The sequence below is a fragment of the Oreochromis aureus genome, linkage group 15 (genome assembly GCF_013358895.1).
Source record: "Oreochromis aureus strain Israel breed Guangdong linkage group 15, ZZ_aureus, whole genome shotgun sequence".
NCBI classification, from domain to species: Eukaryota; Metazoa; Chordata; class Actinopteri; order Cichliformes; family Cichlidae; genus Oreochromis; species Oreochromis aureus.
The window spans coordinates 20272360-20298694 of record NC_052956.1 but is presented as its reverse complement, the minus strand read 5'-3'; the positions used below and the strand labels follow the sequence as shown (position 1 = coordinate 20298694).

Genomic DNA, 26335 nt, shown 5'->3' with positions numbered 1-26335 from the left:
ATAATGAAGCTAAGGCAGGACCATTCAAGCATTCCTTAAGAAGAAATCCATTTAATGATTGCATAATCCCGCTGCCTTCTTGTGTTTGACTCTATTAAACAGTAACACGCTGTTACCCAGCTGTGTTTCATCTGGCCCTTTTGGACTTGTGGATCGACCGGTGTGAGGCACACGAGGTCTCAGCACACGAGGTCTCAGCACCCCTGAAGGGACTCTGATAGTTTGCACTGATCCATGGTTTGCTGAACAGAACAAGATTTGACTTGATCTCTTAAACTTTGCGACAGTAATGATGACCTTTGACGACCTCTTGGAAGAGGCCGGGTCATTTGGCCGCTGTCAGAGGCGAATCTTTGCCATGCTCTGCTTCTTGTCGTTGCCCTTTGCAGGGGTATACGTCGGCATCGTATTCCAGGGTTTCACCCCTGATCATTGGTGTCGGGACCCAGCAGTGGTGGAGAGGAGGCATGCATGCGGCTGGAACCTGACAGACAGTCGCAGGCTGACGGTGCCTCTCGTCAACAACTCTGGACTGGTGCAGCACAGCACCTGCGAGCAGTATGAGGTGGACTGGAATGCCACAGAGCTGACCTGTGACACACAGGAACTGAACCTGAGTGGAGTCCCACTTACAGCATGCAAGGTCAGTTCCTACATGACTGTTTTTCATAGTGTTTATGTATAGTTTTCATATAATTTCATGTATAGTTTATATAGAAAATGGGTGATGTTTTAGTTTAATAATATCAGTCCTGTGCATTAAATAATATTTCAGTGCTGTTTATAGGTAGTAGGCACAAAAAGAAAACTTTTTTTTTTTTAAATATGTTTTTGTTCATCAGTGACATTATGCAAAGACCAAAAAAACCCCAAAACAAAATAAAATAGCCATTAACTAATTTCACACAAGATAAAGTGTTTAAGGTACAGCTTTTGGTTGGTAAATTGTTCCAACATGTTAGAGAACTTCACAGAGCTGTTATGTGTATTTAGGCTCTCTCAATCGCTTTTGATGTAATCAGTCCCACACAGACTCCACGATGTTGATAATAAGGCTCTGTGGGGGACAGACCATCTGTTGTAAAACCCCTTGTGGCTGAAGATAGTTTATACTTTTTTTTTTACTTATGAGACTGGCTGGATGTTAGGACTCATTGCTTTCCTTCTACAGAATGAATCAGAGACCACATGCCTCCCTGAGCACTGCATTAAAATAATCAATGTTACCCCCAGTGCACTTCTTTTAGTTTTCAGCCACAGCCACTGGTGACTGAAGAAAAGTCACCCATGAAGAAAACAAAGTGCCAAATATTGAAGTTCCTCTAATGGAAACTTGAGGCTGGCTCCACTATGAGTAACAATGAATACCTCTAGCTTTCTGTTAATCTTCATATCTTTTACTTCTTGTTACTCAGTAGCATCTGCTTTGCAATGTTTAATTGTGGGTACGGTGGCCCTGTGAGGCCAAACGGACTGCAACGTAAGAAAACACCAGCAATAAGAAAAATGCTGCAAAAGCACAAAAAACACAATGGAAATAGGAAAAAAGAAAACAGAAATAGGAAAAACAAGAACAGAAATAGGAAAAAACAGATTTCCAAAAGCACAAGGGAAGTGTTTCTGGGGAGAAAATAACCCGAGGGACCAGTTGCAGGAACCAAAACATGTGAAGTAAGTGTGTTTTAATCTCATGATTCATTTAATACTGATGACGGATTTTTAGGCTAATAGTTAGGCTAACACACTTCCCTCTCATCTTTTCTTTCCTCACAAAACCGAGAGATCCTCCACTTCTTTTAATTGTCTCCAAGCGCAACTCTTAGCATATTTTGGTTCCTGCAACTGGTCCGTCAGGTTATTGTCTCCCCAGAAACACTTGTTGTTTTTTCTATTTGTTTTCTTTTTTCCTATTTCCGTTTTTGTTTTTCCTATTTCCGTTGTGTTTTGTGTGCTTTTGCTGCATTTTTCTTTTTGCTGGTGTTTTCTTAAGTTGCAGTCCGTTTGGCCTGCTAGGGCCACCATAAGTGGGTAGATAAGTTATTAAGAGCAAAACAATTTTGCTTGTCCATACATTCAGTAAGAATCAACAATAAAAAGGAAAGAAAGAAAAAACTGTGTTGTAAGCAGAATGTAGACAGATTTTCAAGGCCTCTAAAAGTGTGAACCCTTAAAGTTTACAGAGTTGAAAAGTGATACTGGTTTATTTAAACCTTGTAAATTGTAGCCTGTGTTTCCATTGGGGAAGACAAATGACTGAAAAACACAACTGAAAAGCTTTGAGTCAAGTTTTTAAACCCTCCTTATTGGATTACATGTTTACTTTTTTTGTCTTTCAGGAAAGCTGGGAGTATCAGTATGAAGGCAGGAAATCCTTCGTCACAGAGGTGAGAAGACAATTTACATAATCTTAACAAAGCTGCTTTAAATTTGAGATAATTCCCTAAAATTTCTCTGTATGTAGGTGAAATTGGAGGTTTTCATATAGAAATGTAAAAATGTCTTTGTTCCTTTTTTCAGTTCAATTTGGTGTGTTCAGATGGATGGTTAGTGGACATGTTCCAGTCCACTCTCAATGTGGGCTTCCTGGTCGGCAGTTTCGCTTTTGGCTACTTTGCTGACAGGTGGGGCTCCAACAACCATCAAGTTTTCTGTGCTGGCCACAGTAACATCTGTAATTACAACTGTGTTTTATATAAAAATATAACTGTAACACCCATGATACACACGAAGGCATGTTTGTGTGGTAGGAATAGGCACACTCATGCAGGCCTCCCAAACACTGCCTGATGGAGCAGTGGGAAACATCCAATAAACTTGTGGCTCCAATGTGTCCTGGTGTGAATATATTATTTTCAAAAATAATATTCAGTCAACAAATCCTCACCTGATGTATTTTCCATTTTACTCCACAGGTTTGGCAGGCAGATCAGTTTCTTGGTGTCCAACATTTTGAACGTAGTAGCAGGGATCGCAGTGGCTGCAGCACCAAACTACATCTCCATCCTTGTGTTCAGGACCATCCTTGGCTTCAGTGTCAAAGGAGGCTGGATGACCTCATATGTGCTGCGTAATCATGTCCATGTTTTCTGAAAGTGATTTGCTCTGAGGCATCTTCATAACTAACTGTGTAGAAATGACATGACTGCTTTTTTTTTTGGGGGGTAATTAATGAAAGAACTTGCTTAAATTTGTGGAATGTATGTACTTATTTGTGTTATTTTTGCATGGAATATTGTTTTATTTCTAGCTAAATTGTCTTACTTTTAATACCATTTCTGTCCCCTTGTCAGTCACAGAGATTGTTGGTGTGAAGTACAGGAGAACAGTGGGTATCTTGTACCAGATGTTCTTCAGTGTGGGTCTCCTCATTCTTCCTTTGCTTGCCTACTTTATCACGGACTGGCGCTGGCTCCAGGTCACCTTCATTGTACCCTACATCCTCTTCGTGTGCTATTACTGGTAAAAAACAAACAAACAGCAAAAGAAAAAAAACCTCACAATGTTGTTTGACAATTCATCTTTACATGATGACACTGTCAAACAACAATAGCAGACCACATTATTTACACAAAAACTTTTTTGGGCCTGCGATCATAACTTGCATTTATGACAGTGCATCATTTTCATATATATGCATATATAAATATTCCAGTGGTCAGCATGCTGATCACCTGATCTCTGAGGCAATCATAGTGTTATCAATAGTGTTGTGGGAGTAGCAAAGTGACCAGTAGGTGTCTCTGTAGAGATGCGTATCAGATTATTTGAACACCTGGTACAACTATGGCACACTTGGTTTGAACATTTCAGTGTTTGCTCATCACTAGTGCATGGGATTTTTTTTTATTTCACAAGGAATTTTCTAAGATTTAATAGGAATTATCTATGTCCCAATTTTAAACTTAAATTAAAACTTTCAGGCAAACTAAAGGTGGCCGACCAGAAAATGTTCTAAAACTTTGATGACTTGAGATGGAATGACCTACTATAATGGATGTTTCTTTAGTGGCTATATGCACATTTCTCAGTACTAAGATTGTTTGTGGCATTTAAACCATAAGTGACTCAAGAGGACCAAATTGTACCAACAAAGCACATTGTTACACTATAACTTGTTAGATTAGTGGATTCATGCTGTTGACTCAAAATTTTGACACAACATCTGCAGAGATTCATCAGACCAGATTTGGTGAGCCTACACCAACTGTTACCTTAGGTTTTTGTTTTTGGCTGTTCTAGCACACACATCTGGATACTAATCAAAGATTTTGTGCACTACTGCAAGCTGTTTGGATAATTGCACAAATAGGCATATATGCAGGTCTTCCTAATAAAGTGGTATGTCAGTTTGGATCAGGAAACAAGACTTACAGCACATCTAGCATACGCTGGTGCTTCCCTTTTGATCAAAATAGATTTTTTTTATAAGAAAAGGAAAACATAAACTGCTCATTATCTTTGGGGCTATGGTTTATATATGATGCATGTCACTGCTTTTGTTCTGTGCTGATGCAGGAAGCACTCTGGCCTTTAAATAGTAAAGCAAAAAGTAAGGTTATGGAAATCTGCAGGGTGGACAGAGATGTACTACTTCTTCCTCTCCTGCTATAGTTTAATTACTCGTTCCATAATAATAACCATTTTAACCTGGCATATTTAACATAGTCACTTTCCAGGGATTTAAAAAAAATCCTCATCACCTAAATAATGTATAAATCTTTTCAGTTTTTTCACTTTTATCTATAGACTTGCACCCTTAGACACTTTTTCTTCTCCTCTTAGGTTTATCCCAGAGTCTCCGAGGTGGCTCATCTCTCAGAACCGTTCCTCCAAAGCTTTGAAGATCACTGAAGCCATGGCCAAAGAGAACCACAGGACACTCTCCAAGAATACTGAGGTAAGCCGATTAAATAGTTCACTTACAGGACAATTTAAGAGTTTATGGATAGCAATGACTAAAGGAACAATATATTCACCCAATAAGTTTATCAGTTTACTGCTGCTTTTAGTATTTAATGGAATTTGTTGACAAAGATAAAGAAAATGACCAAAGTTATTCTCTAACATTTCATTTCCACTAACAGGAAACATTAAGACCTATCATATTAACTCCTTATTTCTACCATTATGTTTATGGCACTTTTTAATCCTGCTTTAATCTCACTTTTCCATGTTTTTCTTTCCCAGTCACTGACTGATGGTGAAGGTGAGTCTACCTCTGCCTCTTTGCTGGACCTAATCAGAACTCCAAAAATGAGAAAACACACCTTCATCCTCATGTTCAACTGGTGAGACTCGCCTGGAATCACACAGGTTTTTTGCCTACATGCAGGAGATGCTGAACCTTTGTGTTTGTTGTTCACAGGTTCACCAGTGCTGTGGTTTATCAAGGCCTCGTCATGCGCTTGGGGATAGCAGGAGGAAACGTCTACATTGACTTTCTCATTTCTGGCCTGGTGGAATTTCCTGCCGCCTTCCTCATCCTCTTCACCATTGAACGGATTGGCCGGCGTCTCCCATTCGCCACTGCCAATATCGTAGCTGGAGCTTCTTGCTTAATAGCTGCTTTCATTCCTGACAGTGAGTTTTATGCATAGACTGTACACAAAACACAGACATGGTCACCACCCTGTTACCCATTGGTTATTGACTTCCTGTGTGTATCTCAGGCTTGTTCTGGTTAAAGACAGCAGTTGCCTGTGTTGGTCGGTTGGGGATCACCATGGCCTTTGAGATGGTGGTGTTTGTTAACACAGAGCTCTACCCCACATTTGTCAGGTGAGGAACCTAATAATAACCTGCTGAAGTTATAACCAGGAAATTGTGTTTATGCAGCTTTCAACTCTCCATCATTTTGACTGAATACAGGAACCTGGCAGTGTCTGTTTGTTCTACTCTGTGTGATGTTGGAGGCATTGTGTCCTCATTCCTGCTGTACAGACTGGCTGCTATCTGGCTGGAACTGCCACTCATCATCTTTGGTGGGTTTATAATGTTTACCAATAAGCATGTATATGAAAAAAAGGTTAAATACCAGATCAAAGGTGCAAAACCTCATATTTATATCTTCTCGGGCTGAATTCTTACGAAGATTACACTTAAAGAAATGTTAAGGATTGTGCTCTTTTCCAACTATATGTCGGAAAAGGATGAATCTACAAACAAAATACACCCTCCAATATTCTGTATTTTTTGTACATAGTTGAACTAATGTTAAAGAAATATGTCTGTTTTCACATTTGCTTTAAAGGTGTTTACTCTCACCAAATCACATAGATGCCACTAGAATTAAAGGGTACAGACGCAGCTGAACAAGCGGCTTTAGTCTGATCATTTCATCTCTTGAGTTTTCCCATTTTAGATTAAGATTCAGCTTTTTGTTATTTTAATTGTTTTTTCTTGTAAAAGAATTAAGAAGAAGAAGAACAACAACAAAAAACATCCCTCTCCCCAAAACAAAGACAAACAAGCAAAAACCCTAAAAGCATAATATGACTTTGCAGATGGGTTGCCAGAAAAATACTGTTAAAAATCTTAAAAATTAAGATTTTTAGAAAATATGAAAGTATGAGGTATATAGAATATAGAATTTCTTCTGTAGAATTTTCATGTTATATAAAACACATTTACATGGATAAAAGCAATACAGTTACCTAATAATATATTCAAACATGCATGTAATGTAATAGTTAGGCTTAAAATAGCAGAAAACTAGTTTTGTTAATTGTAATTAATAACATATTATATATTCAATCTGTATTTAATATAATAAAAATATAAAGCAACCATAAAAAATGTTATAAAACTAGTAACTGGGTTTTTAAAGGTAACAAATCAAGTCAATGGATTCACTGTTTCAAAAACATCCAGAAAATGTTAATAATGTGTTAATAACAGATCCTAACAACGAAAAATGAATGGATCAGATATAATTTCACAAAGTAGTAATACTATTCATATAATACAGTAGTAAGTAGTAATATAGTAGTAATAAAGCATCACTACATTTTGATTTGCTTTATTTGTCCTTAAAAATGTTGAAAACTAAAAAAGTCTACTGCTGCTGTAAAACCCCTTCATCACTTAAAGTGAATTTTTATTTATGTAAAACTACAAGAAATTGCAAAAAATATTTTGGCACTCAGTGTTGTTGAATTACATCAGTTATAAAATAATGTTCTTGCCTTGCAGGTTTGAGTAATGGTAACTGTGAATGGTGCTTTTTTTGTCACCCAGATTTAGTTATTATTTTTACAACCACAACTTCAGGATAATCCCTGAAGCAGTAAACTAGAATTTAACAGCTTTCTCTTATAAATAAACAATTCACATTTGAGTAATTATGTTAAATTTATGATTGTATCTTTATGGTGTTTTTATATAGAAAACACCCTGTTTGGTTTTCATGGTTATTCACCGGAAGCAATCTGTTAAATTACAAATTACAAGTTTCAGTTCATTTTATAGTGCCCATTGTCCAGAGTGTGAGCCACCCACACACTATAATACAATGTTACTAACTGCCTATGGACTATTCTTTGGAGTGAATAATTCTCAGTAATGCATTCAATGTAATATTTTTAGCTAATGTTTAACTAAAACGCTCAGAAAAATGTTTTATACAGATACCAGTTCCTTAAATGCTTTTGTAGGAGCTCATGAGTGTTTTGAAAAGTGATAATTGTTTATTCATTCAATATTTTATTTATTACAAAGATATTAAAAGCTTTTTGACTGTTTATTTTGTTTTTAATATCCAACAATATGAGGCAGAAATAGATATTTTTGTTTTAGTAGCCCACGTATGATTATGACACACTAAATTTGAAAAACAGGACAATATATCTGAAATTGAAAAATCTTTAGCTTTTTTTCTAGGAAATAATTAAAATAATTTTGCAATTACACTGACATTATCTGCATCTTGTTTTGGTACAGGAGCTGTGGCAATCATAGCTGGAGGTTTGGTGCTATTACTTCCTGAAACCAAAGGAGTACCTCTCCCTGAAACCATTGATGATATTGAGTTCCCTAATTGGTAAAATGTTCCAGTTTTTTAAGTCAACACACATTCAGAATCCTGTTTACTGGGTACATCTAAAGTATTAGTCCTGAGGTCCATATGAAGAGCACTGTGTATAACTTATGTTAATGAGTAACATAATCCTTCCTCTGAGTTCATATTACTTTTTAAAGGCATTACAATTAGCATTTGTTTTTCATCACTGCTTTTTGTAAAACAGAAGTAAAATTCAAATTCAATCTGTACTAAAGTTTCATAGTTTCTACAAACTGATAAGGAAACTTATCTCAATAGACATTTACTATGCATTATCTGTGAGTGTAGTGTCATAATGTTTTCTTTCTCTTAGGAAAAAGCAGAGCCAAGAAGAGAATCATCAAATGAAGAATCTTCTGAAGTCTGAAGATCAGACGAACAACAGGGAAAAGACTACTGAATGATTACATTTTATTTCACCCAAACACAAGGAAGTAGGTTTTTAATATTTGTATGATTTCCTTATTTCATTTAAGTATTGTTTTTCCAAAATTCATTCCTTGTTCATTCATTTTTTTAAACCAGTAACATGCACTGCTTATAGTGTATCCACATCAGACAGCAGTGCTTGTAATGTCAGAGCAAAACAGTGTATATATGTTAAGACATCCTCAATAACCACATTGCAGTTTAGTTGGTTTTGATGGTTCTATCGATCCAGTCCACAAACTTAGACACTCGGGCGTAGACGCCAGGTTTCATGGCATTGGCACAGCCCAGACCCCAGGATGTGACACCCTGCACGACAAACCTGTTTTGCGCATAACACACCAGAGGACCACCGCTGTCACCCTACAAGGAGAAAACACATGTAGAAAATATATATTTTACTGTTTTGATGGTGTTGAGGTTAACTGCTGGCAAAAGAAACGGAGGAATTGTTTGGCCAGTGGCTGTTTTTAAAAAAATATCGACAGAAGACTAATTAAGGAATTGGAAAGAGCACATCTATTGGTGGTCGCCAATATACCTATGATTAAAAAAGCATGATAGTAAGATGAATTTAACATATTTGACTTTATCAGAACATCAAAATGAAGACAGAAACCGCTGTTCTAATCATATTTAAGTTATATGACGATGTCATGCCAAATCAAACTCATTTTACCTTTTAGGTGGGCCAGACCAGTAAAACAATAAAAAAATAATGAACAAAATAAGAAATTAGTAAAATTACAGAACTTACTCTAGACTCAAAACAGGAACTTTCCTCTTATTTACTTGTTTCTGTTAGTCTGTTAGTAAATTATGTTGGTGTACTATGAATGGCAATGGGGGTGAGCAGTCTTTATAAATAGGAAAAGCTGTTAAGCTTATTAAATTACAGTTAAAAGTTCAGAATTGATACACTCCACACTTTCTACAGTTAACCAGTGGGTTGGATTTGAGTCTTCGCCAGGGCTATTCTGGCCCCCGTGCCTTATGTTTGACACCCCAGAACTAAATGATCACTGATAACATGACGTTAGAAGCAAAAAATTATGACGTTAAGATGATGTTTTGTGGCACTGATAACGTGCCACAAAACACACTCGTGTTAATATTGATTTTAATATTGGGTCACTTTTTCCATGTTTAATCAATGCTACATATAAGTGGAGGTTTAATTCAATCACAGAAAAGTTGAGTCAAGATTACAGTTACTAAAAAAACCAACAGGTACTCAGTGCCATCACAGTTCATTCTATCTCGATTTAAATCTACTGAGGCGAAACCTAAGATCTAGGCCTTTAATGTGGTGTTTAATCATGAATCACAGATAAATATCTAAATATTTCACAGTGAATACGGAAAATGTAGATGCATAACAGATAAAAGAAGTTCAAACATCTGTCTAATGTTGATTAGATTAATTTTTCTGTGTGTGTGATAACAGAGGACTCAAAAAAACTTTAACATGTTTGTAAAATCAAATTTTTCCTGGTTTGAATATTTGCTTTAAAATTATTAGATTTTGCTGGCTTTAATTTTCTAATATTTTAGAACAGCTTTTAACTTGGTGTTAGTTTAATAGTTGATTGTTGAAAGAACTTCTACATCCAAAGTACTGGAACATTATGAATTGTTTCTCATGTATGGTGAACTGTTCTACTGTAAACATATTAAAAACATTGTACCTGGCAGCTGTCTGTTCCACCCTCGATATTTCCAGCACACATCTCATGATCTTTGACTCTGCCATTCAGGTATGCTGGGCGATTGCAGACCCTATTCTCAATCACAGGGAAACCAGTTTCCTTAAGGGTGCCGTCACCTCCTGTACCTGCAGACACAATTCTCGGCAGTTATCCTCTTCGTCATTATGATAAGACATGTTCTAAACCATTTACAGTGGCTGTTGTTTGCATAAAAATGAATGCTATTATCAACTTTTTATATGTTGGCTCTATTGCACTGTCTCCTTAAATTTACTTTTTGTCTTAAAAAACACTACTTTTTTTAAACAAAGTTGAAAACATTCTATAAATGATTAAACAGCTACAATATTATGTCCAAGGCAACTGTGCATTGTGTTTCAAAAGCGACATACAGTATCAGCATCATTCAAGCCAGAGTTTACTCAACATTTGTATATAATAATTATGTGGGGTATAGTTAAAAGATCACAGACTTATTTTTAAACCAGACATAGAAGTATTGTTTATAAGTTGTCCTCTAAGGTAGAAGTACAAAATAATTTCAATCAGAAGATTAAAGTGCTGGTTGGGCTAAATAAATATGCTAAGGCTTTCTGGTAAAACAGTGCCACATTGTGGTGAAAAGCTTTCATTACGTCTTGCGGAGGATTTTTACAAAAAAGAGCCTGATTGTTTTTCATATTAATCAGCTGTGTGTTGAATTTCTAAAGCTTGTAAATGAGTTTCTTATCTATAATGCATTGTGAGTTAGAAAGCAAAAACCTGTGACCAGAATTGGTTTAAACAACAAAAGCAGACACTTTGCATTGTATTTATGTATTTATTTATTTTCATGTTGCACCTGTGGCACTCCAAAATCCTAAATCACAAAGAAAACAAAAAAGAACTTAAACCTAAATAGACTCTGCAGATTACTGTTTCAAATTAATGTGCAATTAACACCTTACTTTAAAAAACAAAATGAAAAGCAGCTCATCCTCGATTTTTCAATAGGGAATATGTTGAGAGGGTGTCAATATTTAAGTTCCACGGGACATATAACAACAACACAGACAATTTGATTGGGAATTCAGACAATTCTCACAAATAAAGACAAGAGCACACATATATGTGACCTACCTTGAGTCTCTCCCCATCCAGTAACATAACACTCTGTTCCACTGGGAACTATGTAGTCCTTTTCTGGCAGACAAGCAGGCTGAACTTTTTCATTTATTAGCGCAGGTCTGAAAACACACACACAAACACAATATATATAAATATATATATAATTCATGCATGTGAATTTAAATGATGCCACCCAATTAGAGTGTTTGGAGAAGCATCAAATTTCAGTCCAATAAGATACAGGGGCCACTATGAAGCATGATTTGAGCATGGGGCATCCTTTTCTGACACAAAGTATTAGGACCAAATGGTGTACGTAAGAAGGTGTTTGCTCTAGTAATAATATTTAAAATGACATAAACTGTAAGTTAAAAACACATGTGAGTGTAAGAACATGTAGACAGTGTTTTGCTAGATTTTATGAAGTTTTTAAAATTTTGCATGCTTAGAAATCCAGTTATTCTTTTCGTTGCCATCAGCGCCTCTGATGTGATGCCTCTTGCGTGGTGAGAGGCCATCAAATATTTTCTCTATTTCAGTGACAACAGCTGCCAGGCCACAGGGGATATGGGCGGTGAGACAAGATTTGGCATCTCCTAAGTCACAACAATATTAGATGGCATTCAGCACAGCTTTGAAGTTTACATTGGGAAGGCTTTTCAAGCACCTGAACTTCCAGGTGTATGGGCAATTGGAAATGTGGTCCTAAATACAAAATTGCACAAACTCTGTGCAAATCCAAAAAATAAAGCAGCCAGTGGTGGGATATCTCCACAGTATGAAGATGAAGGGGAAGATGCAGAGACTCACAGTTCCCATTCCAAATCAGAATCTCCACTTGGACAATATAATATAATCTAATACAGTATATGACTCTGGCCAACAGTATGTCTCAACCCCATTACCCCAGCCGGTCGCGGCAGATGGCCGCCCCTCCCTGCTGGTTCTGCCGGAGCTCTCTTTGTTTTAATAGGGAGTTTTTCCTGCCTATTGTAGCCCAGTGTTTACTTATAGGGGTTCATCTAACTGTCAGGGTTTTCCCTGTATTGTTACAGGTTTATTACATTACAATATAAACCACCATAAGAGAATTGGTGTGATTCGGCGCTTATGTCACAGCGATTGTTGGGTTCAGGACCGCAAAGGAGCAAAAGTAAAGAAAACAATATACAAAGAAGAAAAAGCAATATATATGTATATATTTGTGTGTGTATGCGAGTAAACTATATACACGGTGTATGTGTAGAAATATTGAAACAGAAACATCGTGGGGCTGTATACAAGGACAGTTATATAATATAATAAATGAGTAAGGGTGGAGGGGCTATGGTAATTTACGATAGCGATGGTAATTCGACTGAGACAAAAATATTCCACATAGGCCAAAATATTGCACAGAACAAGGAAAGACTGAGATATTGCACATGCCACATTATGACATTTAATCACAAAATAATCTTGAACTATCCTGTCTGTACAGTTATGCTTACAGACTGTCATCATAAATGTTGTGTCCAGTGACCAAATTTATGGATGAATTTGATTGATCCAATTTTCCAATTGCTGTAGTTTTTAACACAATTGCTATTTGTAGTTGACCAGGGATGATTAGACCCATACTGACCTCTCTAGTTTGAGCAAAGCAATGTCTGCTCCATTTGGTTCCTTCACTATTTTCTCAAGTCTCATCTCTTGCTTTGATGGCTCATTGGCGAGTTCTGTGTGGACACCCAGGAGTACCTTATAGGCTGAAGGGCGGCTTGACCTATATTGTATAACATGTAGAAACAAAGGCACTAATTATTTAGGATTTGAGTTATTGCAGAATTTGATTTTAGGTGTTAATGGTGGCTCTCTTCTGACCTCTCAAGGCAGTGAGTAGCAGTCAGGACCCACTGAGGATGGATCAGTGTTCCTCCACAAAAATGGATTCCCGTACTGGCAGAAAAACAGATATTTATTTCAAAATGTACAGATGAACTGTAACAGCTTGCTTTAAAGAATACAGATATTGAGAGGCAACAATGGTAAAAATTTAACTGACAAATAAAGAAAATTATCAGACAACTGATATAAATCATCTCTAATTTTCTGCTTCTAAATCTAAGCTATTCATCATGTAAGGCACACCATGTTTGGTTAGACACCATATTTCATCTAGATTGCATTACCTTGTCCGTCAGTAACACTGTGAAGAATCTTGGAGTCATTTTTGACACACATAATAAACAAATATGTAGCACTGCTTTCCTACATTTCCAAAATATCTCTAAAATTAGAAATATCCTGTCTCAGAGTGATGTGAAAAACTAGTTCATGCATATATTAATTTTAGCCTGGACTTTAATGTGTACTTCACACACATGGAGAAATGCCAAACTGCCTTCTTTGTTCTTGTAACAGTGACAATAAAAAGCTGTTCTATTCTAATAATTCATTATTATTATTAGTCGGTCCTAACACCTCAGTAAAAAGCAAAAACAAAAAAAAAGGTGTGTATATTTTCTATCAAAACAATTTAAATTTCTGGATAACGCTACATATCTGTTCAGGAAATGTATATTATTTTTAAGCTGTAACTCTCTTTGGTGTTATATCCTTACCTGGTCCGGAGGCTGATTTGCCAGGGCCATGAGTGAGGCTTCGATACACAGCCGCCGACAATACGACCAAAACAGCGTTTTGGTTTGACAACTGGTGTTCCACATTCCAGTCCAGCTGCAAGGTAATGACTTCTTGTCATGAATTCTCACAAAACCAGTGAAGCAAAATAATAATAATAATAATGTATACTTTATTGATCCCCGTGGGGAAATTACTCTCTCTGCATTTGACCCATTCACTCAGTGAAGCAGTGGGCAGCCGCTAAGCAAGCATGCCGGGGAGCAGTGTGTAGGGACGGTACCTTGCTCAGGGGTACCTCAGGGTAGCCGTTCAGTGGATTCGGCCCCCCGACCTTCCGATCATGGGGCGACCACTCTACCTACTGAGCTATCCCTGCCCAAAAAAAATGTGCCCAAGGTGGAATCGAACCCACAACTTTGGGGCTGAAGACAAGCTTGTTTACTCATCGCAACACTGGCAGGAGACAAAGGTTGCTTCAAGTTTTGAAGAAATAATTAGTAGAGAGAAGTCTTTACACCCTTGTCAGCCATAGGAAAATTGGATGGACAAAATCAAATTTTGTTGAAACTGAAAGACTTGACAAGAGTTATTGCTGCAGTCTGCAGTTGTGACTGAGCTACTGTAGAGTCATGGTGATAGAGTATTATTGCGAATACAAATAAAATATACTAAATACTGAATATACAAACCACAGTCAGAGATCTGGCAGTAGTCCCATTTCTTGTTTCTGTCAGTAGTGTAGCACCACGGTCCATTCACATCACCGTCTGGGTTTCTGCAGCTCTGATAGTGGACAGAGGAGTTAGGAGCTAGAAAAAAATTCTGTTCTTACCACAAAGAGTTTTTATTGCAACACCCACACACTTACATTGCCTTCCAGACCCTTGGTGGGGTGAGTCTCTGGAGTGAAGCTGCTGTGTTGGTGAGGGGTCTGAGCGCTCCACGCCTGGCACGTCACACCCAGAACAGTAACAGAAGTTGGACCTCTGTATGTTTCTCCATTTCCAGTCTTGCAGTCTAAAACAGCAGCAGGAAGGGAAAGTGAAAGAACTGACAAACAAACTGACAAGCAAGCAAAATGTTGGCAAATCCGCATTTTAAAAAAAAGTTGATTTACCTCTTTCTGCTGGTGTCTGGGTGTTAGTGGAGGGCTCCTGTTGTATAGGACGAGTGGTTCCTGAAGGTTTTGTAGGGCATTTCTCCAAGTTGCAGTACTCCCAGCGAACTGCAGGGTCTGTAGTGTAACACCAAGGAGCTTGATCCCCATCAGGGTTCCTGCACCAATTTCTTCTGAGGTCTCTGTTGAAAGGCAGATCTGGAACATTAGGACATTGACCCACAAAACAAGGTACTTTTTTCTCCTGGAGTCAAACCTGGGGACGACTATAAATCTTTACTGGCTCATTTCTCATATAACAAATCAAGAAGAACAACATCCTTAGAACAAATATTAGCCTTTCTAGCTGCTACTTTTTTAGGAGTATTTGTCATCTGTAAATTGTGACCTACCACACGGTAGGTGTTCAGAACAGTTTTGTCTATGATTCTTAAATAAGTTGATTTATAACCCTAGTTATAAAATTAAAGATAAACAGAACAAAATGATTTGCAAATATTAATCCCAATCCAGATAAACTCAATATTTTATTTGTAATAGGACATAAAAAACACACTGAATATTTAAACTGAGAGATTTTTCTATTTCATGAATCATATCAACAACTCATTTCAAATTTATTAGGAGCAACATTGAAATGTAAGTGGTATATTTCATCATCTATAGTACATAACATCGTCAAAATATTAGAAAATCTGGAGAAATCGCTGTTTATAAAAGGCAAGGCCAGACAAGGGACCACCCGGCTTGTTATCAGCACTCAGTTCAAAGGCCTCCATTTCTGATGGTGTTGGGGTATATCGGTGCCTGTGGAATTGGCATCAAGAAATGAAAAATTTGCTAAAGAAGACCCAGGGCTAGTGAGTAGCTAGAATCCTCAGCATTCCTTTCCCAAAAGTCCAACAACTGGCCTCCCCAGTTCGCTGATGTAAATGTGCTGTTGTCATGTTTTATGTGTTGTATTGTGAATACGTTTATGAGAACTGCAGGCCATTGCATTGTGTTATTATTAACATTTTACATCTTGTAGATGGTAAATATCTTTGTTTACAGTAACTACTTGTTAATACTTGTGTGGATTCAGTTTTTAAGGCTTTGTCTCTTATCTCTTGTTTTGCAAATAAAGTATAATAATAAATCTCTATACAAATTGTGGATTTCTTTGTCATTATGCAGTAGGTTGCTCAAAAATGTCAGGAAGCTCTTCTGCCTGTATAAAATTCTGCTGTGTATAAAATGTATTTGATCCTTACGCATTTGGGAAGGCCTCTTGAGTTTTGTCATGTTTGTGAGGAGTCATGGAGCTCCATCTCTGACATTTTTTCCCACTGATGGTCTCTGATGTTATGCCCCGATAATTGGAACCATTCCCTTCATAGCAGTTTTCCGCATCTGGGGGGATCACTGGATCATCTGCAGCAAAAGGTAAAGAAAGGAAGAAAATTGCTGGCTGCATTTTGAGAAGATGAAGCTGACTTTAAAAGAAGGAATAAGTTGACTAATATTATACCTGGTGCAGCTTCATTCCCACACCGTGTCACATTGCAGTACTCCCAGCGAGTGGCAGGGTCAGTCGTATAGCACCAGGGCCTCCTTTCATTGTCAGGGTTGCGACAGTAGTTATTGTCTAGATCTCTGAGAAAGATAAACACAGAAAAACACAAAAATGCATGATCATTTTTAGTTTTTATGTGATGTCAGATCACAGACTCCAGTTGCAGCCAGTTACTTTTACCAGAGTCCTTAAACCAAAACCCCAAAAAATGGTTATTGAGTAAGAGAATAAGACATTCTTCTTTTTTTTCAGTCATACTCCACAGTTCAAACCATTCTAACTCAGCTTGTTAATGGTGGATTGTTTAAACTGAAAAGGAAACAAATAATACAAAAAATAATTTTCAATTTTAAACTTTTAACTTTGTTTTCAGAAATTTGGAGACAGTGTTGAGTATTTGATATACAGGGTGACTGTTCCTTCTTAGCACGCAATCTTATGCTTTCTGCAGTAACGTCCCATTCACAGGGCTCTTTCTCAGCATGAAGTCATACTGCTGTTGACTGATCATCACCTCTCTTCTTAACCTAGCTCTTTCCCATAGCTTCATGGAATGGCTCATCAACTTTATGCCACTATAGCTGCTACAGCTCTGCCCATCGCCCTTGTTCTTAAAAATTAGTACCAGTAAACTTCTCCATTCCTCAGGCATCCTTTTACTCTCCATTGTTTGTGTTAAACAATCTGGTTAAAAACTAAGCTGCCCTCTCTCCCTAGCCCTCTCCATACCTTAATAGGTATGATATCTGGACTAAATGCCTTTCCACTCTTTATCCTCTTTCATAGCTGCCCTCACTTCTTTGTTCCTATTTATGCACTATGCACTTCCTGATTCACTTACTGTGCTCCTCTCTCGCATTTTCTACAAATATCATGTGAAACAGGAAATTCCACTATAGAATTAAATGGTATTAATGAAAACTACAAATTGAATTGTTCCACTAATATTTTGTTCACCATATTAAATCACTGAGGGCTTACACTGGCTTCAGGTTCAGCTCTTACTTGCAGGGATAGTTTTGTGGAGTTCGGTTGTGTGTTTGTGGCGTCTGAGCTGACCAGCTCTGGCATGTTTTGCCAGTCTCAGTTACAGCAATTGTTCCTCGGTATGCTAAACCTTGATTCGTGACACAGTCCACCTCTGGGATGATGGTGGGAGGTTCAGTAGCTGAGAAAAGAAGACAAGATGGATTGTATAGAGAAGTAAAAAAAAAAGATGTCAAACATATACATTCTCTTTATTATCGTGCAAAGCATGTTTTAAACTCGATTTTAAACGATGCTATATGACATTCACATGGCAGCAACTCAGTGCATTTAAGCATACAGATATGGTCAGTGTGACCTACTGAAGTTCAAACTGATTATCAAACTGGAGAATTTTTTTTTTAACTTTAAGCTCCTTAGGAGCACTGTTTCTGACCATGTCTATCACAGTGTACACTTCTTATCATGGCTGCTTGCAGCAAGATAACACACCACGTTACAAAGCTCAAATAATTACAGACTGGTTTCTTAAACCTAATAATGATTTAACTGCTCAAATGGCCTCAACAGCTACCAAATGTCAATACAATAGAGCACCTCTGGGATCTGGCGACAAACATCAGTGGTGCTCCAAAATGTCCAATATTGTGAAATTCTTATCCTCATTAAACGTGAGGACTTACTGCAGCGCGGTATGGAGCAGAACTCCCATCGTTTGGATGGGCTGGTGGTGAAGCACCATGGTCGGGGATCTCCATCTGGGTTTCTGCAGTAGTTCTCCTCCAGATACTTTTGTGGAAGACTCAACAAAGCATAAACAGAAGTATTTAAGCTTTCGCCTAGCTTCCAGAAAATGTTTTCAATGTCCACAACAAGCTCACTGAAGTTTTGCTCATGTTGTCTTACGTGCTAGGATTGTAGCCATGGTTGTGAGGTTTCTGGGAGTCCCAGCGTTGGCAGGTGAAGCCGTTTTCAGTGGTGGAGATTTTTCCTCTGTAATTCACACCATTGCAGACTATACATTCCTCTGTGAAGGAAAAACATTGATGTATCTAAAATATAATAGCATGAATGACAAATACCGTTCTTCCATATCGTATATCAGTATTTTAGAATATTGTGTAGTGTCTATATTTCACATATTAGCTACATTAAATATTTAAAAACCAAATGGTGATTATTGAAAGATAAATTGCTGCTAGAGGACAATTAGACATGTATGTTAGTGAAATAAAACAAAACAAATAGACAGAGATGTATGAATCTTACCAGAGCAGCTGGGTACGTTGCAGTGCTCCCAGCGGGTGTTAGCATCAGTGGTGTAACACCACGGTCCATTACTGTCCCCATCAGGGTTTCTGCAGAAGTTGGAGTCCAGATCTGCTCGTGGGTGGCTCTGCGGTGTGAAACTTACGCAGAAAGAACATTATGAAAGATGTTCACAAAGACATAAAAGGATATGAAATGATGATGTAAAAGCAAATGCAAACACATACTTTGGCCTGTGTGGGTAGCTTGAGTCCCATCTTTGACAGATCTTTCCTGAGTTTGTTTTGGACTTCGTTCCTCTATAATCTGTTCCTATTCCATTTACACACTCCAGAAGATATGCTAGAAAACAACGCAAAGCAAAGCAAAGGAAAGCAAACAAATTGATTTATTGATGTTTATCACACATTTCTTATAGTAAATAATTTATCTGATCTGAGTACTTTGATGTTTTACGAAACTAAATTAAGTTGTGTTAGTTGTGTATAGACACAGTACCTCACTCATAATGACACATATGCTAAACATCAACTACAACGTCAACAACAAACATTGGAAAAAAAACCATGTAAACTAGAAAAGACTAGTCACTGTAGCTGACAGAAAGGACAACATGAAAACAGAGGCTTTAGTGTTAGTATTATTCATCTAGAGAAAAATGAAGATCGTTACCATTTTTTTCATATAAAGCTGTGCTGCTTCTGCGAAAGACACTATCTGTTTTAGAGTTTGCCGCTGCTGTCCAACACTCTTGGTCCTTTTCATTATAGATAAAAGACCTGTGTAAAAAAACAAAAAAAGTATTGTTTGGTTTCTTGAAAGGTGCTATACAAATCAAAGTTATCTACACATTAGGTGCTGAGGTGGCCACTGGGACCAAGCATTCATGGACAAGGATTGATAATATGGTATTAATAGAAAGCAAGATCTTGGTTCGCATAGCCGGCAATAAGTCAGACTCGTTCCCGCCGAGTGATGGGCTCCACCAGGGCTGCCCTTTGTCACTGATTCTGTTCATAGCTTTTATGGACAGGATTTCTAGGCGCAGCCAAGTGGCGGTGGGCTTTCACTTAGGTCTCAGGATCTCATCTCTGCTTTTCGCGGATGATGTGGTTCTGTTGGCTTTATCGGGTGATGGCCTCCAGCTCACACTGGAACAGTTCGCAGCCGAGTGTGAAGCAGTGGTAACTTGGGGTCTAGTTCACGAGTGATGGCAGAAGGGAGCCGGAGATCTACAGATGGATTGGTGCTGCTGGCTGCAGTGATGCGGACGCTGTATCTGTTCGTTGTGGTGAAGAGAGAGCTGAGCGTAAAAGCGAAGCTCTCAATTTACCGGTCGATCTATGCTCCTACCCTATGGTCACCTATGGTCACAAGCTGTGGGTAGTAACCGAAAGAACGAGATTGAGGATACAACCGTCGGAAATGACCTTCCTTCAAAGGGTGGCTGGCCTCTCCCTTAGAGATAGGGTGAGAAGTTCGGCCATCTGGGAGGGGCTCAGAGTAGAGCTGCTGCTCCTCCACATGGAAAGGAGCCAGTTGAGGTGGTTTGGGCATCTGACAAGGATGCCTCTTGGGCGCCTCCTGGTTGAGGTGTTCCGGGCTTGTCCCACTGGGAGGAGGCCCCGGGGCAGACCCAATACACGCTAGAGAGATTATATATCTCCAGCGTGTATCAGCCTGGGAATGCCTTGGTGTTCCCCCAGACAAGCTAGAGGAGGTGGCTGGGGAGAGAGAGGTCTGGGCTTCTCTGCTTAGGCTGCTGCCCCCGCGACCTGGCCCTGGATAAGCGGAAGAAGATGGATGGATGGATGGATGGATGGATGGATGGATGGATGGATGGATGGATGAATGGATGGATGGATGGATGGATGGATGGATGGATTGATGGATAGAAAGATATTATGCCAGCTAACCCACAAAGAGGGATTATGCAGCTCGTGTGGGAACTATGGATGAGGAGAAAGCCATCATCCAAAACCCCAATGCCAAGTGGCTGGTAGACCTACAGGATTAGTGTCAGAGCCACAATCTGAAACATGAGGCATCCACAAATACAGCTGAAGACAGATGATGATGAGGAACAGTTGTGATCGATGTGGCAATGCCAGTGGACAGCAACATCAGGAAGAAGGAGCACAAGGAAAGAAAACTACCAGGAGCTAAAGGAGCAACTGGAGCAGATGTGGAGGGTAAAATGCAAAGTGGCCCTATGGGTAATGGCAAGCTGAAACTGAAACTGGAAAACATATAATGTTTGTGTATACATGCAGCATTTTGATCCACAGAATGAAATGTGAGATGTGAACTTACTTGCATGTGAAAGATGTTTCAGTGTTACATTTGGTGGCACACTCAGCCACAGTGTTAACTGAATACGTTCGTTTATTCAGTGAGAGAATCCATGCACCTTCAGTTTTGGAGTAGCCCTCTACAACATTGCCACCAACTGCAATCAATCACATCCAAAAAAACTGTTACTTCATTTATCAATGTTTGCTGTGCTGTGTGGCTCAAAGATGAGTAAAACCTGACTTTACATTTCATTAAAAAAAAAAAAAAAAAAAAAAAAGAATCTATCTATCTATTCTGTTATATTCGATTTGTATCTCGATGATCTTTCTGTTGAGTTAAATGAATGCTGATGATTTGGTCATTTCCCTACAGTGCTGGTTTGCAGCAGTTACTTAGAGTTTGTGCTAGTTTTGGAACCCAGTATGATATTGCTTTTAACCCTGAAAAGAGTTTTATTGTGATTTATACAACTAAGGAGGATCAAAAGCTAAATTTTCCATCCTTTTATTTAGCAGACCAAGTACTGGATATGAGGAGTAAAGTGAAATACTTAAAAAGTGATCTCTGTGATGATGATGATGATGATGACGTGAAACGCCAGCATTGTAAGTTGGACATGCAAGCTAATATAAGGCCGCCTAAATTTTACATGCGCACAGATGATGTTAAAGTGGACCTTTTCAAGCCTGTTGTACACATGGCTCATTTGTGGTGTAAATATAGTAAAGTCCTAATGAAAAAAACTGCAGGTGGCTTTTCAGGATTTTAGAATTTTCCTTAAACTTCCAAGATGGACATCTGCAAGTCAAATGTTTGTCATGAGTAACGTCCCAGCTTTTCGTGCCTTACTGAGGAACTATATGGACAAATTTATGTGCTGTTTTAATGATTCAAGAAATTCAATAGTAAGAGCTGTGACAGTTATAACACATGGTGACACTTGCAATAAGTGTCCTTATATTTGTGAGTTTTGTCTTTGTTTTTTTTTACAATATGCAGGAATTTTGTCTGCTATATATATATATATATATATATATATATATATATATATATATATATATATATATATATATATATATATATATATATATATATATATATATATATATATATAAGGACACTGTCTCAGCTGAACTCTGGACACACACACACATGCACACAGACATATATACACATGCAGATGTACACTCATCCCCCTCCCCTCCCCTCCAAACGCCTTCGACGCTCATTCCCTTCCAATGCTGACGGTGGATCATGGAGACCAGCGCATAGGCTGCAGGCCCGGATGTACTGTCTACATTGGCTGTCTCTCACCCTTTACCCATCCCTGTTGCTTGTCATGTGTTTCTTTGGTGTATTAGAGTTTTTTCATGTGCTATGTGCAGAGGTGTTTTTCTGTTCTCAAACTGATCTCCCTGTTGGAGCTCAGTCTGGGGAGTTATTTTTTCTCCTTATCTTTCCTCATGTGGTGCTTTTCCATGTTATACCCCTCTGACCTGTCTTCCCCTTGTGATGTTTGTGTAATGTATGTATGGTCGGATGGGTAAGACGGCGCTGGCACGGCTGGCAGCCTTAACCCAATTTCCCTCGGGATGAATAAAGTATGATCAATCAATCAATCAATCAATCAATATGTACATATATATATATATATATATATATATATATATATATATATATATATATATATATATATATATATATATACATATATTTATACATATATGTATGTATAAGCTCGGATCTATTTATAATAATAATAATGATAATAATCTACAACAACAATTTTTTTTTAAACCTGTTAATTTATTTATTATTCCGTCAGGTCTTTGGGATTGAAGCTTTATCACTGTGATAGGCTGTAGGCAGTGGACTCATGGAAATGTTAGCTAGACTTACGTGTATAAAGGAGTAAAAGGAAAAATGGAAGTTGTGTGGTTGGGATGAGTCTTATAAAATCACTGGGTTGTGTACAGAAATTAAATCTTTGTCTATTAACTCATTAAACTAACTTAAAAATGAATGCAATACACTTTGGAACACATTTTAGGAAATCTGCTAAATTTGGGAAATTAGCAATAGCACAAGGAAACTTAATGGTGGAAGGGAACAGAACCAGCACCTCGAAAGCTCAACAATTCTTATTTGGTAGATCAATATTAAACCCAGACTGCAAGTCGCTTTTAGACTCCCACATCAAGAGTGCTATTGGACTTCTCATCTGTTGCTTCATTACAAGTCCTCCAGTTCTCATAAGAGCAAAATATAAATGCTGTCAGACTTACTTTTACATAAATGTTTTTTTTCTTTTGCCACCTTGCACAGAAGTTAAGACACAGCAGGTGAAAAATATTATTATTGAACAGCAGTCTAACTTGACTAACTGTCCTTTTTGTTATGTACCCAAAGGTTACTTTTTAAAAGAGAGTATATATTCTTTGTCAATAAGCAGGTTTTGTCCAGTCAGTCAGTCAAGGTTGCTGATCAGAGGGTTTATCGGGAAATCGTGTAGCCAAACAATCCATTTTACGTCATCTGACTAAAAGGAACCAGTGTACAGGCTCCAACATGGTTACAAAGTCACACTACTTACACACTGTTTTGGGTCTTTATAAACTAAACTACACAGAATTATCTGCAATTACTTTAATGTAGGCTTACATTTATCAAATTCCATTAATTATTCAAGTCTAGACTAATGGTATAGCTTTGAATGTGCTGATGTGGTCTGTCATGACCCGTTTAAACCCAAGACTGTTAGAAAAAATGTGGCTCTGTGCTTCTTATTTGGCTGAGTTATTTCTAGCATATGAAATGTAAAAGAGAGAGAAAAATATTTACTATTGTTATTGTTGCATTATAAGAATTTAGCACTTGAAACGTGTCCATTATTACCATTTAAACTAAATGTAAAACAAAATAAGCCAAAGAAAAAAACCCACATAGATAAAAATATTCCTGCACAAGGAATCTGTTAAAAAAAACTTCATTCCACTACCTGATCTTATTCTAAAACCTACATTTAATTTGGATTAGACCTGTTTTAACTAATGAGGATTTATTTTTAGTCTTTGTCATCTGAAAGAGCAACCAGTGCTAGTCAGTCATTGTGTTGTGATGTAAGGGCTTAGACCTCAAACCTTGTTTATCTTTTAAATGCAAGAAAAAAAAGCTAAACAAATGACAAGAAAAAGCATCTTTATATGCCGTATAGTAGTTGTACCACTTACCAGTGGAGATCAAGGCTCCCAGGAGGAAAGCTGCTGTGTACAACAGGCCCATGGTGAGACCCTAAAACTAGCAGTTCATCATCGACTAACTCAAAGAGACACCTCGTGGTATATTATTGGGCTTCTTTTAGCATGTCAGGGGGACAAATAGGGCAATTCAATTACTTGTTAATCATTGTCCCAACAAGGACAGCAAAAGAGCTGCTGGTCAAAATCCTTGTTTATGAGCGCAAGCAATATCATTGCATCACAAAAAAAAGCACAGCATTTCATTCTCAATTATGTGTTGCATATTGTTAAATATTTTCAGCTGCACCTAGTGTTGTTTAATTCCCAGTTTTATTTAATTATTAAACCACATCAGTTAGAGAGTGGACTGAACTTGGACTGTTTATCTGTTGTTGGATGTAATGATCAGCCTTCTGCCAATCACATAAGGTTTAAAAAAAACTACTCCTAAACTCTTCAGATATCATGTGAGGGTTTGTGTCTTCTTTTCTATTCCAATTATGTCTCTTTGTTTTAAGCATATCATTACTTAAGCTTTGAATTAGAGCAATAACAATTTTTTTTAATTCAGTTTAATTCAGTTAGTTCACAGGGTGGATTTGCTCATTGCAGTTTAGTTTTCATTATTGAGAAACGTTTACTCTTATTTTTACTTTAATTTTTTACTTTTGGCTTAGTCTTTAGTAGTTTGAGTTAATCTATATGTTTTTATAAAGTTAATATTAATAAGTAGTTGTCAGGAGCAAAACTAAACACTTTCTGAAGGCAGGTCGTTCACACTTAACTAGACAACCCAGTCTAAATGAAGCATCAGTACCATGTCATTCCTCATGTGTTTGCAAACTGAGGAACAAAGACATTTGTGACACATTTATTGTAGTTTCATAGTTAAACAATATTGCTAAAATTATTTTTCTTATTTTAATTATACTTCAATTTTTAATTCACTCAGCAATATTTCCCTTTCAAGCCCTGTTTGAGTTTTACTTGTTGGTTTGCTGCAATAAGTTTTAGTTGAATAATGAAAGTCATCTAAAATTATAAATCCTGTTTGTGTTTGTTAATGGAACAAGGTAGCAGAATGTTCATTCTACAGGTAAATACTATGTGATCTAGATACAATGAAATCAATATTAGTGGTTAATCTTCAGCTAAAATGGACCAATGCCCCTTCACTGCAAACACTGGATTACCAAACAACCTACTTTACACAGTTCAGTGTACGACAAGAACAAGTCCCTAGTGTTCAATTTTAATTCATTACAAAATATAATTATTGTTATATTTTAGAGCATTTTTAGTCAAATTCTGAATATGGTTCCAAAAACAAGTAAAAAATAAACAAATAAACATTTGGAATTGAAAGGACTCCTGCAATGATAACTCATAAAATGTGATCTGATCTTCATTAAGTCACATGTGAGCAAAAACAATTTGACTAAAATACAACCTAATTCCAAAAAGGTTGGGAAACTGTAAATGAAAACAAACCCCATTGATTTCAAATCTCATAGATCCATAATTTATTAACATTCAGGGTATAAAAAACATATCAAATGTTTAAACTGGGTCCTTTTACTGTTTCATGAACAATAACTATTAAAAAAAAACTTTGGACTGGAAGTTGCTGTAAAAGTAAGTGTTACTAAAAAGAAACCGCTGGAAGAACATTTTGTAACTAGTTATTTTGTAATTAGTTAAGTAACAGCTCAGTAACATGGTTGGGTATAAAAAGCTTACAGTAAAGAGGCAGAGTTCCCCTAAAGTAAAGATGGGCAATTGATTGCAGTCTAGTTTATATCTCATCATGTACATAGTATTATCAAGGGCCATCAGGCAGCACTGCATTAAAAACAGGCATGATTCTGTCATTCAAATTCCATGAAGTAACCTAGTCTGCAGAAAAATCAGCATCTCTCTTAAATTATTTGTACCCGTTAATTG

At 37.4% G+C, this 26335-nt stretch overlaps 2 protein-coding genes across 2 annotated transcripts; one reads left to right on the top strand and one right to left on the bottom strand.

Annotated features, from left to right (window-relative positions):
- Positions 1-137: 137 nt before the first annotated feature.
- On the top strand, positions 138-8555 carry LOC116333131 (solute carrier family 22 member 2-like). Its single transcript, XM_031756287.2, has 12 exons — positions 138-643; positions 2337-2384; positions 2518-2621; positions 2913-3067; positions 3291-3459; positions 4783-4897; positions 5188-5288; positions 5366-5580; positions 5670-5778; positions 5869-5981; positions 7939-8038; positions 8373-8555. Exons 1-12 carry the CDS (start codon positions 290-292, stop codon positions 8461-8463), a joined length of 1674 nt encoding a protein of 557 aa, XP_031612147.1. The 5' UTR covers positions 138-289; the 3' UTR covers positions 8464-8555.
- On the bottom strand, positions 8457-24531 carry LOC116333129 (plasminogen-like). The gene is made up of 19 exons (XM_031756284.2): positions 24383-24531; positions 21171-21306; positions 19530-19636; positions 19085-19199; positions 18858-18997; positions 18495-18615; positions 18272-18390; positions 17607-17769; positions 16557-16681; positions 16300-16459; positions 15047-15228; positions 14798-14946; positions 14619-14712; positions 13908-14022; positions 13168-13242; positions 12929-13069; positions 11317-11423; positions 10177-10322; positions 8457-8851 (listed from the first exon to the last, which is right to left on the bottom strand). Exons 1-19 carry the CDS (start codon positions 24432-24434, stop codon positions 8690-8692), a joined length of 2409 nt encoding a protein of 802 aa, XP_031612144.1. The 5' UTR covers positions 24435-24531; the 3' UTR covers positions 8457-8689.
- Positions 24532-26335: the final 1804 nt, after the last annotated feature.